The sequence below is a fragment of the Trichosurus vulpecula genome, chromosome 1 (assembly GCF_011100635.1).
Source record: "Trichosurus vulpecula isolate mTriVul1 chromosome 1, mTriVul1.pri, whole genome shotgun sequence".
NCBI lineage: Eukaryota > Metazoa > Chordata > Mammalia > Diprotodontia > Phalangeridae > Trichosurus > Trichosurus vulpecula.
Genome location: NC_050573.1, coordinates 540,756,765 through 540,770,190, shown reverse-complemented (window position 1 = coordinate 540,770,190; position 13,426 = coordinate 540,756,765). Strand labels below are relative to the sequence as shown.

The following is a 13,426-nucleotide window of genomic DNA, read 5'->3' as shown; positions in this document are numbered from 1 at the left end:
CAGCAAGCCTTTCCCCTACCACAATGACATTGTAAGGTCTCAGCAATATATTTTTTACTTTTAAGTAGCCTTGTAAAATTCTGGAACACACTAATGGCAAAGTCCTGGATTCAATATGAATACTTTTACGATTGTGGGGCAAAACATTGACTCAATTCACAGCTTAGTTATCTAGCATGATATGAAACATTTATTGTAACATTATACGAGCTTTAAGAGGCAGCTAGGAAAAATTAAGTTAAAAAAAAGAGAGAGAGAGAGAGAGAGAGAGGCAGCTACATGGTGCACTGGGAATGGAGTCAGGAAGATCCAAGTTCACTACCAGCTCTGTGACCCTACTTGCCTCAGTTCCTCATCTGAAAAATGGGGAACCACTGGAAAGGGAAATGACAGAACACTTCAGTATCTTTGCTAAGAAAACTCCATGGACTGTATTGGAGTGCTATGGTTCACAGGGTCATACAGAATTGGACACACCTGAAGAACAATGAGCTTGAAACCAAATCCCAAGTACAGCTATGTAATTCATCACAAAATCTAGGATTTCCCATGTTTCTCCACAGTTCAAACTTTAAATTCAATTCATACTCATGGACAAGAGCATCAAAACATTTTTTTGCAGAAAATCATGCAGAAGAGGTAAATGTCATATAAAACAAGGAAAACATTCTATTAACCAACAGTTGGTTGAGTGTGTTTTTGGCTTGTTCAAATGAAATTAATATTTACTGTACAAAGGGGCACTGAGAGACAAAGTGACTTTTTGGTCCCACAGCTAGAGAACAGGACTTGATTCCAGGTCTTCCCAACTCCACTAGATTTTTCTATTACTACGATTCCTCTCAATACCTGATGGCAGGCCTATAAATCAAGTATTTATACCCTAACTGCCCGACAATCATTCTACTTCATTTTCAACTTCCAGATTTCTCCTTATATATTCCATTCTGACATTTTACTTGGAAAGTACCCTAGAAGTAGGACCATTACATTAAGACATCTCCCCTTCCAGGAAAAATTACATAGGTGGATGGCACTTGCTGATGAAGAGGCAGAAAATTAGAAAATATTAACAAAGCAAACAGCAAATTTTAAAGATAAGACCTTATAAAAAGTATACTACATTACCATTCTAAGAATGCGAAGCAAAACTACCCCTTGACTATTCAACCCAATCCCCAACATCCTACTTTTTAAGAGGAAACAAGTGTTTAATTTACTTGTACAAAATTTTAGTTTGATTTAGAGCTTAAAGAGTTGAGAGATCATCTAGTCCAAATCGATTTTAACTGATAAACAAACTGAACACACCAGAGAGGTTAAATGACTTGCCCCAGGTAGTGAATGTAACCAATGTTAGAGCCAGCATTTGAATTCAGTCTTTTGACTCTGAAACCAAGAGTCAAATCCAAATTATATACCAAGCTAAATTTAAGAGTGTGCTTCATAAAAAATTAAAAGGAAGCTAGGGACATCTAGGGTCATCCTTCTGAGGATGATTTCATGGAAGGCAAAGCCTTTTCAGTTGCTCCATGTGCATATCAAAAATAAACACACTCAGCATGAACCACTGGCCTGGCCAGATATGGTATTTTTATGTTATCAAAATGTTCCAGTTTATACAATGGGTCTTCCAGTTAACTCAAATAAAAAACAATGAAAATCAGCTTGGTGAGATACTGGTACATTATTCAAAGTAGTGATTATTAATCTGACTTTAACTGAGACCTTAGCCCTTCTAATGTGTGTTGTGTGGCTAAGCAAAACTGTATAATGTTATTGGGGTTCACCAAATCAAGGTGATGGGCAGGATTACTGAAGGGCAAAGATTAAACTTGACTGATTCTAGTACACAGGAAATAAAGTAGCACAGCTTCTAAATATTCTGGAAAACTTAATACAGTTTTGTTTTTAAAAACTAAGGGATATTGCTTATTCCAAAGCATACAATATCAACTGCAACAAGAGGCTTCTGCTTCACTACTCCAACTGCTGACACATTTCAGGGCACAAATACCCTTTCAAACAAAATAGAAAACCCAGCAATTTGTGAAGTCTCAGGTTTTTCTTTAGTGCTGAATTAGACATTAATTTTTTTTTAAAGCTTAAAGATTCCGTAATACTAAATTGTGTTTCTAATATTGACAAGATTTGGCCTTATAATTAACAGAAAATTCTGTGAAAAGAGTCAACAATTAAAATATTCTAACAATAACCTCAAGCACATAATAGTGTTTCATAAATCTTTGCTGAACTGAATATAGTTTTTCAGCTGAACAAGGGACTTCTTTTTCAAAGTAATATTTGCTGTATTACTTGTTCTTAAAAGCAGTAAATTATTTGAATGGCGAAATTCCTAAGATGACATTTCTAAAAAGCATTCCTATTTTATTTCTATGCCACCTAGCCCTAATCAATATTACAAAAAGTAATAAACTAGACAGTAAGTTCTTTGAGGGGAATACAAATTCCTAACATCTATATAGTACTTTATACATATTATTTAATTTGATCCTTAGCAACAATACTGTGAAGTAGGTAATATTATTATCCATTTTACAGATATATAAACTGAAGCTGAGGGGTGGAGTAAGTTAAGTGACCTGCCCTGGGTCAAAGATAGAAAGTGAAGTCAGGTCTTCCAGTCTCTCCAGCCCAGTAGTGACTTAAGTCTTACTTTTTACTTTTAATCTCCCATGTCTAGCAATATATTGCATGTAATTGGCATTTCCTATTTTATTTCATAAACAAAATCAATAAAAGCATTAAAAACCCATTAACTGTTAGATTTAAATAAACTAAACTGATCTAAAACCTCTAGTTTTAATTTTCAAAATATCTTAAATTACTTCCTCCTCTAGTAAAGTGCTACTTTGATGCCTAATCTTGGCATGGAAGTAATGCTGGGTTTTTAAGGGCTATGCCAGGGAAGGCAAACTCTGGCAAGCTAAGTTTCAAGTAACAGACCTATCGAGGAATTGTGGGTTGTACAAGAATTTTTCTAATTAATTTCATAGAGGCTCAAGGCTCATCACCAGAAAGTTGATTATGAGATTTTTCTGGCCTCAGCAAACTTATGAAGACTTTTAAAGAATGAAAGAATTGTAGTCTATTTCCGTGCAAGGAGTACATCACAAATCTAGTCAAATTACTCATTCTAACTAAATGTGTAACTGACCACGGCTAGTTGGTTAAAAAAAAAAAAACACCACAAAACTATGCCATGTACTACTAATTTGTCACAAGAAATTTGTTCTTGACAGTAAAGAAAAATGAAACTGAATTAGCTAAAAATAAACTTTATCTTACCAACATAATAAGTTCCTAGTTCTATTTTAATATTTGACTAGGAAAATGTTCCACTCCTTCAGAATACTGCTTTAAAATTTGATTATCATAAAAATCAGCTAGCCTGTTGCTTTTTAAATTTCAATTATAATTCTTAAGCGATTCCAAGAGTCTAAATTACTTTCAAATAGGAAGCTAGGTATTAATAAAAACACCACTAACACAGGCACATAGTCGAAAGCCAAATATAGATCTCAAAAAAAAAACCTCACTAACGTAGCAGTAATTAGCTATTGGAGAGTATTATTAAGCAACAAAAACATTCAAACACACTGGAAAATGTATTCATTTGTTGCAAAAATTTCACGAGGCTAATGGTTTTTGGGGCATCCTGGCCAACTCTAAATTACACAAATAATACTGTAATATACAATTTTCTTCAGACTACACTGGATACTTGTTTCTTGGGAGGGGTGAGGGGGAGAATAAATCGCATAAGGCCAGTCTTGTCTTCCAATAAGCCCAGCAGCACACAGTAACGAAATGATATGCCTTGAGTCAGAGGGAGCAATTTTTTCCTCAGGAAGCCCGTTCTATTGCATCCCATACCTAATGTATCAGATAAGGGCAAAAACCACTTTTTTGGACACACTACTGTGTTCAAGAGAAATTCATTCTCATCTTCTTTACCACAAGAGTATTAAGAGTTTTACCGAAAGAACAGCAAAAACCAAGGGTTCCTTAAAGCAAAATCTACTTAAGTATAGATACTGAGACTAAATAAACCTTGTAGATAAAATTTTAGCCCACATAACCAGTCCCAAATCACCTTCACTGCAGTCTGCTAAACTTAAGACTATAAAACATTATCAACCTTAATGACAGTTACATCATTAAAGCACTTACCTAGGTCTCAATAAGGTATTCCGATTTAGTATACATTGAGTTAATATAAATCCCAAGAAAAATACTTAAAAAAAAATTTTTTTCTACCTAACCTACAAGCAAACACAGAGGGAGGGTAAAAGACAAGCATTCGGATTCAGAGGTGCATTACACTAACTTCAAGGTCTGCCTAAATCCAAACTGGGTTTTTGAATTGAGCAAAAGGGTGGAGTCCAGTCCCTTTGGGCTGGGTAAATCAATTCCTCGCTTCCAAAAAAAAAAAAAAAGAGGGCAGGACCCCAGAGCACAAACTAACACCATCACAGGGAAAAAAGTGGGAGAGGCTGGTAGACTCTCCCACCCAACCCAGTTGGGAAGGTAGTGAGGGGAACAGTGTCCATAGCAAGGGGGAGGAGGAGAGGAACAAGAGAACACCCCCCCCAACTTGAGGACGGGATCCTGAAAGGCCAAGCCTGAGAAAATGCAACACCTAACCCCAAGGGCTAGCAAACGCTGCTACAGCCCGGGCCCTATTAGGAGTCCGATCCGGTACCGTCTATACCAACCCCACCCCGGGGCATCTCCAATGCCCGCCCAGCCCAAGCCCTCTAGCCGCCACTCGGGGAGCTCCCCACCCTATAGTAAGCCCCTCTGTGAGCTGCGGGACACCCCAACCTCGGGCTCCCAAAGCTGGGGCCCGCAGTTCCGCCCCACCCCAGGACCCACCGGACCCCGCCCCCGCACGCCCACCAGGGTTCCCCCCCCCCCCGCCCTCGCAGAGGCCGAGCCCGCGTTCCCCGAGAGAAGGAAGACGCGCGGTAAGACGAGGAAGGCTAGGGCCGAGGGGAAGGGGACTTACCCGTCTCCCACCACCACACACTTGATGGCCTGCATCGGGGCGGCTCGCGGGGCTGCCGCTGAGGCGGCGGCGGAGGAGGTGGAGGCGGCGGCTGCCGAAGCTATCCGAGAGCACAAGGGGAGGACCGACGGGCTCCGAACGGGATGCGCTACTGACAAGGCGGGGGAAGGCCCCGGGAACGGCGGTACGCGGATAGACTGGGGGATGGGGACCGCAGTCCACGCCGCCTCGCCCCTTAGCTGACTAGAAGCCGATCTCAGGCAGCAGCCACCACCCAAAGCTGGAGGAAAACTGCAGAGAAACAGGAAATGGCCGCTCCACTCACATCCGGCCTCCCCTCCCCCTGCTCCTTACCCGCCGCCGCGGCCGCTACCGCGGCCGCTCCCTTCGCCCTCCCTATCTGGGCGGGACCAGCTCCTCTCTACTTTCCTTCTCCCTCTCGCTTCCGCTCTTCCCGGTCCGAGCCCCGCCTCCGATTCCAGGTCCCGTTCGGAAATCCTCGGAAACGCTCGCCTCCCGCGCGACTCGAGATTCCCGCGCGGCCTTGTCTGGGCGCGGGAGGGGGTGCGCGGCTGACGGGAAGGAGGCTGGGGGTGGGGATAGAGACGGGGGTGGAGGGAGAAGACGGAGGCGCCATGTTTGTGCTACTGACCTAGTCAGAGCTTGTGCCCCGGCAGGACCGCGGTACTGAAGGAAAAAAGGGTTGCTTGCTTCCCCCCACATACACACGTGGTCAGCATTGGCCCGATGCTCCTGATTCCCGTAGGCCTCGGGTCTTCCTTGTTTGGTTTTTTGCTTTTTTTGTTGTTCCTCCCACCCCCACAGGTCTTTAGTGTTAGGGGGCCGCCAGAATTTTAAGAATGAGAGGGCGGAGGCCGAGCGAGCCGATGTCGAGTTACTGTCGTGCGCTCCTTTAGGCAAGCGGACGGGTGTTTTCTAACATTTAAGGGCTATGGCTTTGGAGTGAGAGGGCTGATCTAATATGCTGCCTCTGCCCCTGACCGCCGGGCTGACCTTGCGCGGGTTACTCGGGAGACCTCCCCGGCCTCAGTTTCCTCATCTGTAAAATGGGGAGATTGAGCTAGGTGGGCCCTGAGGAAACCTTCCAGCCCCGGAGCTCGGTCCTAGAAGGAAGTATGCTTCATGACTTTTCAGGGGCAAGGAATTTATGCCAAGGAATATTTAGGATGGTAGAAGCGAGCGCGTTTCAGACCCCCAGTGCAGGACAAATTTTGGTTAATGAACTGGGGATGTTGAGAGATGGGCAGAATAAACTCGTACAGTGTGTGAGCGCTGGGGAGAAAGAAAGGAGTGGGAGAATAGTCCCTGCCACAAAAAGTTCACATTCTAATAAGTAACAGACATTAAGTTCTTACTCTGTAAGGCACTGTTCTCGCCCCTCTGACCATCCTGTCCTGGTTGGGGGAGTCGGGCTCATTAATTAGCGCTTCCCATTGCCACCCAAACTCAGCACTCAGTAACCTCTCTCAGGTTCATTAAATCCAAACTTATCACCCAATCAGGATTCCGATAACTTATCCGCTGACCGCAAACCCAACCCTCCCCCCCTCCATCCCCACCCCCACCCCAACTTCCTTCCGTAAGGAATCTGAGCATCTGAGTGACTGCTTTCCATCCCAACGGCTTCCCTCCCGTGATCGGACTTTAACATACTCCCTCAGACACTGTAACTTCCCAGTTCCTCAATGTCGATCATTTCCCGTGACACAGAGATGGGAATATCCTTGATCTGGCTATCACCCACAGTGTTCCACTTCCATGTTCATGAATTCTGATATTCTTTTATCTGATAATGATCTTTGTTTCCCACTGCCTTCCCTAAACTTGTTCATTGGCTTCGCTATGACTTCTGATCCCTTCCAGGAGTGGGGACCACATGTGGCCTTCTAGGTCCTTGGGTGAAGCCTTTTGACTGAGTCCAAGTTTTAGAGAATAAATCCTTTTTATTAAGGGGATTTGTTCAGTGAAGTTTTGATTCAGTCAAAGGGCCCAACTTGAGGACCAAGAGGGCTACATGTGGCCTCAAGGTCACAGGTTTCCCACCCCTGATCTAAACCATTCTTCTGCCCCTTTATCTTATCACTGTTCATACCTGGCCAAGACCCAACTTGTGATCAATCTTATTGTCTGCTACTTCTACTCTTATTCTAATATTGGCAATCAAAACTGGAGAAAATCAGAACTGTGCTGACTTGGTCTACTACAGATTTCTGTTACATAATCTCAAATGGTCCCTCACTGCAGCAAGGTCCCTTCACACTTCCCTAATCAATTCATTATCACACACATACACACACACACACACAAAACTGAGTGCCTTTTCCAAATCTTTTCATCCATACTCAAACCTCCCATGGCACTTTTTTCTTGGAACCACCAGCTGAGGAACTTGAGTATATTCTTTTATTTTATTAATTATTTTTTTTTAGTTTGCAACACTCACTTCCACAAGTTTTTGAGTTCCAAATTTTCTCCCCCTCCTCTTTCCTCCTTCCCCCAAGATGGCATGTAATTTGATATAGGTTCTACATATACCTTCACATTAAACTTCTTTTCCCAATAATCTAATTGTAAAGAATTATAACCAATGGAACAAACATTGGAAAAATGTAACAAAATGAAAAATTTAAAAAAGAGAGAGCAAATAGTTTGTTTCAATCTGCATTCAGATTCCGTAATTCTTTCTCTGGATATGGATAGCCGTTTTCATCATGAGACTTTGGAGCTGTCTTAGAACCTTGAATTGTTGAGAAGAGCCAAGTCTGTCAAAGTCATCACAGAAGCAATGTGTTGGTGGTTGTGTACAATATTCTTCTGGCTTTTGTTCCCTTCACTCATCATCAGATCATATAAGACTCTCCATTCTTATGAAGGCCATCTGCTCCTCATACAATAGTATTCTATTACATTCATATACCACAATTTGTTTGGCCATTCCCCAATTGATGCGCATCTTCTTGATTTCAAATTCTTTGCCACCACAAAAAGGGCTGCTATAAATATTTTTGTACATGCGGGACCTTTCCCCCCCTTGTATGACCTTTTTGGGATATACCCCTAAAAGTAAGATTGCTGGGTCAAAGGGTATGCACATTTTTATAGTCCTTTGGGCATAGGAACTTGAGTATATTCAAAGAGATCCCTCTCTCCTTGTAATTTTACATCATTCAGATGTCTTTCCCCACTATGTCCTCTATCCCTGTCTCATTTGTTTAGTTGATTAATTGTGTCCTACTCTTCATGACCTCATTTGGGATTTTGTTGGCAAAAATACTGGAGTGGTTTGCCATTTCCTTCTCTAGCTCATTTTACAAATGAGGAAACTGAGGCAAACAGGGTTGAATGGCTTGCCCAGGGTCGCAAAGTTAGTATCTGAAGCTGGATTTGAACTCCAGGGCCAGCATTCTATCCACTGTGCCACCTAGCTGCCCCCTTGAGGAGATAGCCCTTCTCTTCCAAAGCAAACTCTCCTATGTGTATCCTTGATCTCATTCAATCCCGTCTTCTCCAACAAATTGCCCCTTTCCACTTTCTCAGTAATTTTCAATATTCCTCTGTTTATTGGCTGCTTCCATACTGTCTACAAAAATCTCATGTCTCTCTCATCGTTTAAAAAACCCTGTCTTGATCTGACTATCCTTGCTACCTATTGGCTAGTGTCTCTCCTTCCTTTCTGGGCTAAATTCCTTGAGAAGACTCTGTACAATATTGTACCTCCATTTTCTGTCTTCTCACTCTTTTCTACATCCTCTACAATCTGGTTTCCAACTAAAAATTTTCAGCTTAAAATCTTTCCAAAGTTCCAAACTCCTCTTTGCAAATTCCCAAATATGATGACATTTTCTTAGTCCTCATCTTTTTTTTTTTTGCCCTCTCTGCAACCTTTCATACTGTCCATCCCTCTTGATATAATCTTTTCTCTAGGATTCCATTTCTCTCTAGTTCTTCTACTTGTTTGACCTTTCTTTCTCAATCTCATTTGTTGTATCTCCATTCCAGTCACACCCACCATCAATGGATGTCCCCCAAAGCTCTGTCCTGGAATCTCTTCTCCCAATATTGTATCTCACTTGATCTTATCAGCTCTCATAGATTCAGTTATCTATGCAAATGATTCTCATCTATCCATCTCTTACCTCTCTTGACCTCTAGGCTTACATCTCTAACTGCTTTTTGGATGTCTCAAATTAGATAGCACATAGATATTTTAAACTCAAATACTCAAGACTGAATTCATTATCTTTCCCTAGAAACACTTTACCCTTCCAGACTTCCCTATTACTGTTAAGGGTGTTACCATCTTCCCAATCACCCAGGCTCCCAACCTAGGGGTCATTTTTATTTCTCAGTTCCACCCCCGCCCAAACCTCCCAACCCCTCTTGCTGACAGTATCCAAGTTGTCTAGTCTTTTGAAAAACCTCTCCTGTATGTCCCCTTTTTTTGCATTCACACAGGGACAACCCTGATGCAGGCCCTCATAACCTCACTTGGACTACCATAATAGCCTGTTGGTTGGTCGGAAGTTTCTCCCTACTTCAGTCCATCTTCCATTGAGCGCCGAAGTTAGCTTCCTAAATCACAAGTCTTATTATATCACCTCTTTATTCAATAAAATCCAGTGGAACTCTTATTCTTCCATGATTAAATATAAAATCTTCTATTTGGCTTTTAAAGCCCTTTATAACCTGGCCTCTTCTTATCCTTCCAATCTTCTTGCACTTTACTACCCTCAACTGACTCTACAATCCAGCAACTCTGGCCCTCTTGCTGTTGGTCCCATGTGACACTTTATCTCCTTACTCAATGCCTTTTCACTGACTACTCCCCATGTCTGAAATGTTTTTCTTCTTTGCCACTGCCTCCCTGCTTCCTTCAAGACCAAACTCAAATCCTATCTTCTGAAAGAGTCCTTTTCTTGTCCCCACCACTGCTATCGTCATCCCTCTAAGGTATCTCCCATTTGCATTGTAGATATTTTCTATACATGTGATTGTTTTTGTGTGGTCTCCCCCATTAGAATGTGAGCTGCTTAAGGACAGGGAGTATACTGGGGGGAATCTGACAATTGAATACAAGACACTTTGAGCAGTGAGAAAGCATATAACTTAGGTAATTAGGGAAGATTTCATGGAAGATATTGCTTCCAAGTTAAGCCTTAAAGGAAGCTAGTGATTCTAAATCATTGAAATGAAGAGAGAGTAAATTTGGGCCACAATCTATTGACTTTTCACCTCTCCTTCTGCCTTCCCTTAAAGAACCCTACTCTTTATTTCTACTGTGATGTCAAATCCTTTGACCCTTTAATTCTCTCCTACTCTATCTCCCCTGCTCTACCTATTCTCTCTTCTTTTCCCCATCTTGACCCCCTTCTTAAACCAGTTCAGCTCTATGCTGTCCTCCTTTTCAATCTCATTTCACCAGTCATACCCAGCCAAACCTGAGCTTTGGGTAACTACCGTTATTCACTGTCTTCTCTCCTACCATAGTAGCAATTAGATTTGAATATCTTTCCCACCCATTAATAGGCCATGTGACCTGCTTACACAGGAAGCCTAAGTCATATGTGGTGGGAGGAGTTTCCTGGCAGGAAAAGGATGTTATGTCACAAGAAATGCTGAGAGAGAGACAAAGATGTTATGGCTACTAATGGCTGCCCTCATGATTGTTAGAACTGAACAGGCTGACTTAACTGTACTGTGAGTTTGTTTTGAGGAAGACCCCAACAGGGGGTCAGAGAGGTTTTGGGATGGTGAGGCTCTATGTTGTGATATTGTGTTTTAAGTTCCTTGCTGTTATGATAAAGTGGGCTTGACTAGCTGTGGGAGCTGAACATATAGTTGTGGGATATGATTTTCTGGTGTCTGAATAAATGTTATACTTCTTTTACCTTCTTTATGGAGAGTCTCTCATACTTTGCGAAACAGAACTGCATAGACATATTCATGATTATCACTGATATTGTGTTTATTGCCTTACAGGTATATAATTTGGTGACTAGGAGGATGGGATCGCAAGGTATAAGATCTCTATTTAGAGGTAGAAGGGCTTTAGAAGAAGAAATGGTTGTCCCAGGATGGGAGGATGTAACTTATTGCTCCCTAGAAAAGGAATGGTCTAAGGGCACTGGTCTCTGTGAGGACTGGAAGCAGAAGCTACAGAGTGGAAGACCCAGAGATTTGGAGTCATGCTGCAGAGAGGTTACTGTTGAGCCAGGAATGGGGATACCAAGAGCCATCTCTAGACGAGGCTGGATTTTACTCACAGCCTATCGTATTGTATGTGAACACAGAGACAGACTATTAGGGGAGAGCGCTCAGGTTCAGACAGTTGCTGAAACGTCTGAAAATACTCAGCCTATACCACAGCAAGATGGAGAAACTCAGGTGGCAGAATAGCAGGAAGCTAACGGCCTTATTGTAAATTCAGTTGGAAGGCAGAGGGAGCCAAGGAGGTCAAGAGCACACCTCAGTTCAGCCCAGGTCCAGCCTAGCAGGCAGTCTGGTTACCATGGTAACAGCGGCAGAGACTCTAGACAGGAGGATACAATGTCAGAACCTCTGGCACAAGGTGATACTTTGTTGCGTGCTACTTCTCACAGAGATAGTGAGACAGTATCACACCAGATTTTTCAAAGAGAAATGCACTCCGTAGAGTGGAGGAGACAGGAAATGCAAGATCGGCATACTCAGTTTAGGCTGGTTTTGGATGATTTTACACAGCAGGAAATCACAGATATCTTGAATGGAGAATGAGAGAATCATTACTATCTTGGATGGTGAGAATCAGTGATGAAGGGGCCACAGGAATGTCTGTAGATTCTGTGGATTGCATGACATTCATAAGTATTAGTCAGAATTCTTTTGTGCAGCAAGCTTTTAGGGATTATCATTCACAAAGAACTAACCAAACAACCAATTTGTTGGCTTTGGCTGCAACGGGCTGTAAAAAGGAATATCCTGCTGACACTATGTGGCCTTCTCCAGATAGACCCTGGTATTCAATAAGGGACTGTATGAGAAAGTTAAAGGAGGAGGCAATGAAGACTACTATTATGTTGGAGAATGCTGAAGTTTATTATGAAACTCCCTTGGGAGTCTCTCATAGGAATTTGATAGTTAAGACGGCACCCCCCACACACACTTATAAACATGTAATTCTGAGTCTGCTGATTGCAGAAGTAGGGAACCCTCTTTCAGAGGTTTTCAGATAAGATTTCACAGTTAAGTGACTTAGGAGACTGGGAAGATAAGTTTCCTCAGGAAAGAAGGGTACATAGGCAATGGATCCAATGTCCAACGAGTGGAGTGACAAGGAAAGAGATGTTTACTGCTCTATTGAAAGCAGGGGTAGATTTTAGAAGAATAGATGGTATTCCAACTAATGAGCTATACAAAATGTACCAAGATAATGGGGCTTAATAGCAAATGGAATAGAGAAGTAAGAATTGCCCCTACAAATCCTACAGATCTTGAACCCTTGTATCCAAGTGAGTCAGACCTTCAAAGAGACTAGGGAATAGGCCGAGCCCCAGTTCATATTAAAGAAACACACAGACGGGATTACAGACCTCATATTAATCTGACTATACATTGGAAAAATGGATCAAGTACTATAACTAGGGCATTGATAGATACTGGGGCAGGGGCCAGCTTGATTTATGGAAACCCTGACAAATCTAAGCATGGAACTCCTATTACCATTACAGGACTAGGAGGGGCTGAAATATCAGCCAAAAAAATGAAACTGATCATGAAAATTGGACAGTTGCCTAAGAAAGAATATACCATGGTCTTTGTACCTATTCCTGAATGCATTATTGGAGTAGATATATTGAAAGGCATGACTGAATTTGCCTGAGGGGAGATATCAATTTGCATTAAGGAAGACAGGAATTAATACAGTTTTGGTGGGAAAAGTGAAGATGGACCCAATCACTTTACCTGAACCTTCTAAAGTAATTACTTTGAAGCAATATCATGTGCCAGGTGGGCAAGATGAAATTGCTAATACTATAAAGGAATATGTTGAAGCAGGAGTGTTAGTACCTACAACCACTCAATGGAATAATCCTGTACGGCCAGTACGAAAGTCAGATCTGAAGAACAGAAGAAACATGCATGGTTTACTTCTTCTACCTTCTATGTGGAGAGTCTCGTATACTTTGTGATACAGAACCACATAGGCATTTTGACAATTATCATCTACGCTGTTATTATTGCCTTACTGTTTGACCTACATACATGCTACTGAAGGGAGGTAGAGAAAAATTATAGAATAGTTCTGATTGGGTCCACTACAAATTTATGTTACACAACCTTAACTAGGTCCTCACTGCTGCTAGGCCCTCTTACTTTACCTTTGTTATCAGCTCA

General features: G+C 42.0%; 1 protein-coding gene across 2 annotated transcripts in view; it reads right to left on the bottom strand.

The window, feature by feature from the left end:
* RAC1 (Rac family small GTPase 1) overlaps positions 1–6,500 on the bottom strand; it is a 51,670-nt gene extending 45,170 nt beyond the window's left edge. The window contains exon 1 of one of the 2 annotated variants that reach the window (XM_036741441.1): positions 6,409–6,500. In XM_036741441.1, coding sequence (XP_036597336.1) covers positions 6,409–6,470 — 62 coding nt within the window. In that variant the 5' untranslated portion in view covers positions 6,471–6,500. Of the gene's footprint in view, positions 1–5,032; positions 5,513–6,408 lie in introns of those variants that run through there. The other variant, XM_036741442.1, reaches the window with a different exon arrangement.
* Between the last annotated feature and the right edge of the window lie 6,926 nt (positions 6,501–13,426).